Source organism: Echinops telfairi, unplaced genomic scaffold (genome assembly GCF_000313985.2).
Source record: "Echinops telfairi isolate 266 unplaced genomic scaffold, ASM31398v2 ScPeMD7_7458;HRSCAF=8496, whole genome shotgun sequence".
NCBI classification, from domain to species: Eukaryota; Metazoa; Chordata; class Mammalia; order Afrosoricida; family Tenrecidae; genus Echinops; species Echinops telfairi.
The window spans coordinates 34429136-34434841 of NW_022111358.1; the positions used below are offsets into that span (position 1 = coordinate 34429136).

Consider the following 5706-nt stretch of genomic DNA (forward strand, 5'->3'; position numbering starts at 1 on the left):
GGGGGGGGGGGCGGGAGGAATGCAGATGAGGATTGAGTTGTGCTGCGAACTAGTTTATTTCTGGCTTTTGCAAAACTACCTGTTAATCTTCCAGCATGCCCCCCGATCATCCGTTAAGTAGGAAATGTAAACTATTCTGCTAAGCTGGACTGTAATGCCACCTTTGATTAGAAATCGGCATCGTTTCCTGCTGAGATTTCCCCTAGATGCTGTCTTTGGGCAAAACCGCCTAGGTCCTCAGAGATCTGTCCTAGGTCATGAAGTCAGTTGGGTTTCTGAGTTACTTCAGTTAGAGACATCTTTCGGCCACACGGAAAGGAGCCCTGAAACACTCCACACCCCTTGGTGTTTGTCACTTGAACTGTTGTTGAGAGGGGATGATGTCCCTCTTTGTGTCCACCCCCCTCCATTATTAAAAAGCACTTCAATAGTGTGAACAGTCAGGAGAGGATGTTGGACCATACGCCGTATATTCAGAAACGCATTTTAAGGCCCTACAGGACATTATGCCACTTTAGGTTAGAGCAGTGGGTCTCAACCTTCCTAATGCCGCGACCCTTTCATAGAGTTCCTCATGTGGTGGTGACCCCCCAACTATAAGATTATTTTAAAAAAATTTTTTTCGATGCTACTTCATAACTGTAATTTTGCTACTGTTAGGAATCATGATGCAAATATCTGATCGCAGGATGTAGTAGGTGATCCCTGTGAAAGGGTCGTTCGACACCCCCCCACTCCCCAGAGGGCTTGTGATCCACAGGTTGAGAACTGCAACGTTAGGGGACCTTTTTGTTGACTTGTCAGCTGATAAAATTCACATGTTTTTATTTACAACAAGGTTTTTTATTTTGCCTTTTTGTTGTATATATGTTTTGTTTATGCAATCATTTCTCTTAAGAATTTTATTTCCCCTTTGGTCACAGGTATTTACCACCGGAGTGTTTTGTGGTTGGGAAAGAACCACCAAAGATCTCAAATAAAGTTGACGTCTGGTCAGTGGGTGTCATCTTCTACCAGTGTCTCTATGGAAGGAAGGTAAGGAAGAGGGTCTGGTGTCGTGGCTTGACGTCCTCCTTAGGTGGCCTCAGTATGAGTTACTCCCTGGAGTTAATGACTGGGGTAGATAGACGGGACCCTGACGGCGGTAGTTCCACGAAAATGAAGACTTAATAATAAAAGCTTTGTCTCCAGGGCACCATTGCATTCCAATGGGCTCTCTGTTTGATCCAGGATATGATCTGATATAGACAGACAGTGGGTGAAATCGTTTATTTACAGAAATACGTCATTTTCCCAAGAGGCATTAGGGTCCCAAGGACAGAAACTTGAAAATATCTCCAGAGCTCTTTAATCCTGCACCACATTACTTCAAGCTATGACTGAGGACAGCGCATGCTTGACAGTTCTGTACTGGAGAAACGATGTGAGGAGGAAGCATTCCTCTTTGATTACCTCTGATCAGGGGGTCATATCATTAAGCAAATAATAGCATAGGTGATGCACTACACCTGATAGATTTTCAAGGAGCCTGGGTGGCATAATAGGGGTTAAGTATTGGGCTACTAACGACAAGTGGGTGGTTTAAACCCAACAGCTGGTACATGGAAGAAAAAGGAGTCTGTCTGCTTCTGCTTGTGTTTGATTCCAGTTGTGTATATTTCTGCTCTCAGTGCTTCAGAGCTCCCTCCCTAAGTTGTGTATGTAACTGGTGGGAGTTCTGTAAGTCCCTGGATTCTTCATATTTGATTCTCATCCCCAGACCTAGCTCGTAATGAAGGTTTTAGCTTTCTTTTTCATTTCTCCTTAGTCTTTTCTTCCTTATCCTACCTCTCTCAACTAGGGCAACCCTTCAGAACTAGCAAGTCTTCTTATTGTGTGCAATCTCCATGATAGCGGAATTGCTGCTAATGAGGTAAACTTATAAAGAGTGGTGTGCAGTCTTACTTATTAGAAGCATGATAGAGATGACTCTAGACCTGAGCTTATTTTTAAAGACTTTATTAAGTACAAGGCAAGCCAGTTAAGTATCCCCAACTCTTTCTCCTCTCCCATTCTAAGGAGCTCTGGTGGTGCACTGGCCAAGCCCATGACTGCTACTCAAAAGGCAGACTGTTTAACCCCCCAGCCACTACTCAAGAGAAAGGTGTGGCAACCTGCCTCCCTAAAGGTTACTGTTGTTCGGTGCCTTCAAGGCAATTTCCATTTACAGCAACAAACCAGGATGAAACACTGCTCAGGTCTGCGCCACCCTTACAATTACTGTTGTGTTTGGGTTCATTGTTAGCAGCAACTGTGTCCATCCCTCTTGTCAAGGGTCTTCCTCTTTTCCGCTGCCCCTCTACTTGACCACCCATGAGATTCTTTCCCAGAGACTGGTTTCCCCTGATCACATGTCCAGGGTATGTGAGACCAAGTCTTGCCATCCTGGCTAAGAAGAAGCCTGGCTGTGCTCCTGCAAACATATCCATTTGTTCTGCTAGCAGTTCGTGGTGCTTTCAGTGTCCTCTGTTCTCTTATCTACCACACTGTACTTCAGATGATGCCCACTTCTTCCCTGATCCTCCTTATGTACTGCCCACCTTTCACACCCAGGATGAGTCCATTGACAAGACCATAGCTTCTTTGTTCTTTAACACTTTAAAGAGTTCTTGTCCAGCAATTTTACCCAATGTGGTGTGTGATTTGATTTCTTGGCTGCTGCTTCCACGCACATTGATGTTCTTGGAAACCCTTTGGGGCAATTCCACTCTGTACGAGAGGGCCACTGTGAGTTGGAATTGAGACAGTAGCAGCAAGTTAGGTTTGGTTTCTCCATTCAGCCTTTTTCTTTTTCATCTGCTTGTCACTTAAGTTCACAAGTACCAAAGAGTTGGCCTGTTTGCTCTGAATCTTCTTTTTCTCCATCAGCTAGGCTTTAGCAGCCCCCGTATGATATCAATGGTGCTGCTCCAGGCCCCAGCTCTGCCTAGACCAAGACATTGGATCATGAGCAAGTTACTGAAGCTGAAAGCCTTTTCCTCCATTACCTATGAAATGAGAGGTTTCATGGTCATCTTCAGAGTTTCTTCCCACACTTCTCTTTGGGAAATGCATTCCCCTTTCCCTCTCTGTGATTCTTAATGATGTTCTGTTTCATTCTAACCCAGAGACCCACCTTTATTTGTTTTTCTATGATAGCCTTTTGGCCATAACCAGTCCCAGCAAGACATTCTACAAGAGAATACTATTCTTAAAGCTACTGAAGTGCAGTTTCCGCCAAAGCCAGTAGTAACACCTGAAGCAAAGGTAAGTTCTGGTCTGCCGGCCAGCCGAAATGATTGTTCGGCTTTTATGACTTCTTTGGGTAACTCTGGGATGGATATTGAGTACAGAATGTCAGCATCAGTGGAGGGAGGCATGGGTGGATATTCCTAAGGACAACAGACAGAAGACTATTGCTTGAACCCTTGAAGGCTCTCTATAGGCAAAGAAGGATAGGGAAAGAAGACATGGCCCAGGTGTTCTGGGAAGCTAAAGAATGCCCAACTTAGTTCCTGCCCAGACGTTAGAATCAACATAGGAGGTCGGACTAGAGTATGAGACACTGGAGCTTAAATAACTTCGCCCTCAGTGGTCCATGTACAAACCAAGATTGTAGTATCTACCACAATTTTTCCTCTGTGTTATTCTGTAAACTAACGCGTTCTACCCAGGTGGCTGGTCCTTGGCACTTTTTAAAGTCAACGTGAAAGGTTACAGAACTAAGTTTTTTGCTCTTTTGCTCTCTGTTGTCCCCTCCTGGTTATCCATGTGACGAAGGTTAGCAAGAGCCACTCTTCAGATGGTTTATGATTGCAGGAAGACCCCTGCCCCCACAGTATTCAGTAGTGTAAGCTCTCCATCGCCATAAGTGGGAAGCTGCAGGAAGTCCTCTAGTATAGTCCCAAAGCAAACGTAGGTGTCCTGGCCTTTGTCAGAGAGAGAGCAGTGCCATGCCAAAAAAAGCTAGCCTGATGGACTGAAATTGCTTGTCACCTTTGTACTCAGTAGTTGCGTAGCTTTGGGCATGTTCACTCAAACTTTATGAATTTCTTTTCTTCATCTGTACATAGTGAAGACAAAAATAAGTTACCATATGTACTCGAGTATAAGCTGACCCGAATATCAGCCGAGGCACCTAATTTTACCACAAAAACTACATTAAGAAAGTGCTGAAAAATTTGACGTATACACGAGTATATACGGTAGTTAAAGGTGGTTGTAAGGTTTACATGGCCTGGGTAGCTCCTGGCTGTAGTTATCCAGAGCCTCTGTAACAGTAGGTGACTGTAGCAAACAGAACGTTTCTTTTCTCACAGTTCAGGAGGCGAGGCTAGGAGTCCAAAATCGGGACTGACTCTGGAGGGAAGGTTTTTCTCTCTAGCTTTTTTCCAGGTCACCGTGTTTCAAGTCTCCAGTCTAAAGAGATCAGCTCAAGTCCTGCCTTGTTAACATAACTAGACAACTCATTGCCAATGGAATTATAACTCCAGGAATAGAGGTTAGGATTTAGCAGGAATTGTATTTTGAGGACACACAATTCAGTCCATAACACTGCCCAACATTCAACGTTTCCCACAGTTGCTCACAGCTCCCACCCTGGCCCACCTGGGAGACATGCACGCACTGCCTGACAGGCATTTCATTTTCCTCTTCTGTCAGGCCTTTTGAAATTTTATACCATTTTGTCAGATATTTGTGTTTGTTCAGTAAATAAGGTGAACAAGCGTTCTTAACAAGTAAATAAGGTGAACAAGCGTTCATACAACTTTAGTGATTGTTGTATCAACTTGCTATGAATAATACAGAAATGTCTCCAAACCGTTTACTAATTTTCTAGTCTCCCTCCTTCTGAATGTGCATTTCTCCAGCCCCTTATCCATTCCTCTCCTCCTCCAAGTAGTTACGGAATCCCTATTCTTCACTAAGCCCTGCTCTCAGTAGTGGAGATAGAAATGTGAATGGGTAGCAGTGAACTTCACAGACGAGGCCCTGCCTTTAAGGAGCTTACATCCCACTAAACAAGAGAACCCATTAAAAGCCGTTTTGGTTAGTGCTAAATGTTGCGAAGAAAATAAGTCAGAGGTGGGAGCCATGTGTGGATTTGCGGGAGAGCCTCTGAGCAGAGAGGAAAGCAGAGGTAGAGCGTGAGCAGGAGCTGGGCGCAGCTGCAGCAGGAAAGTGCTGGAGAGTCAGGGCAGCGATCTAACCTGACTGCTGTTTCAATGACTCGCATCAGCAGCTGTGCAGAGGAAATGCAGGCAAAGGCAACCTAAGACAGCCCATTGACCCTATTTCTAGGTGTCTTATTACATAACAGCTCATTGTTAAAGGCCAGCGATCATTTCAAGAGGGCTCCAAAAAGTTTTGTGGGAAAATGGCCCCTTGTATTCATTCTGTGAATTTGCTTTTATCAATTGCCTTTACCTATTGAAAAACCAGGGTTGACATTGTACTGTTTTGTTAGTTAAACATAAAAATAGAAAAAATTACTAGCTTGTTTCTTATTTCAGATTTTTAAAAATTGATTGGATTGTTTACAATAGTTACATTTCAGAACGTTGATTAGAGCTTTCTGGGTAAAAATGAGAAGAAACAGCAAACAGGAAAACACCGATAACTTATTTAAGGGCCTTCAGTATAGCAGCTGTAGAAACTCCACAGGGAAAGCTTCTGTGTTGCTGGTGC

At 44.0% G+C, this 5706-nt stretch overlaps 1 protein-coding gene across 4 annotated transcripts in view; it reads left to right on the plus strand.

Moving 5' to 3' along the window:
• The window catches only part of TLK2 (tousled like kinase 2), a 125925-nt gene that overhangs the window by 117043 nt on the left and 3176 nt on the right, over positions 1–5706 (plus strand). For all 4 annotated transcript variants that reach the window (XM_045299592.1, XM_004707263.3, XM_045299593.1 and 1 more), the window contains 2 exons: positions 924–1035; positions 3178–3285. In XM_045299592.1, the coding sequence (XP_045155527.1) occupies positions 924–1035; positions 3178–3285 (220 nt within the window). The remainder of the gene's footprint in view (positions 1–923; positions 1036–3177; positions 3286–5706) is intronic.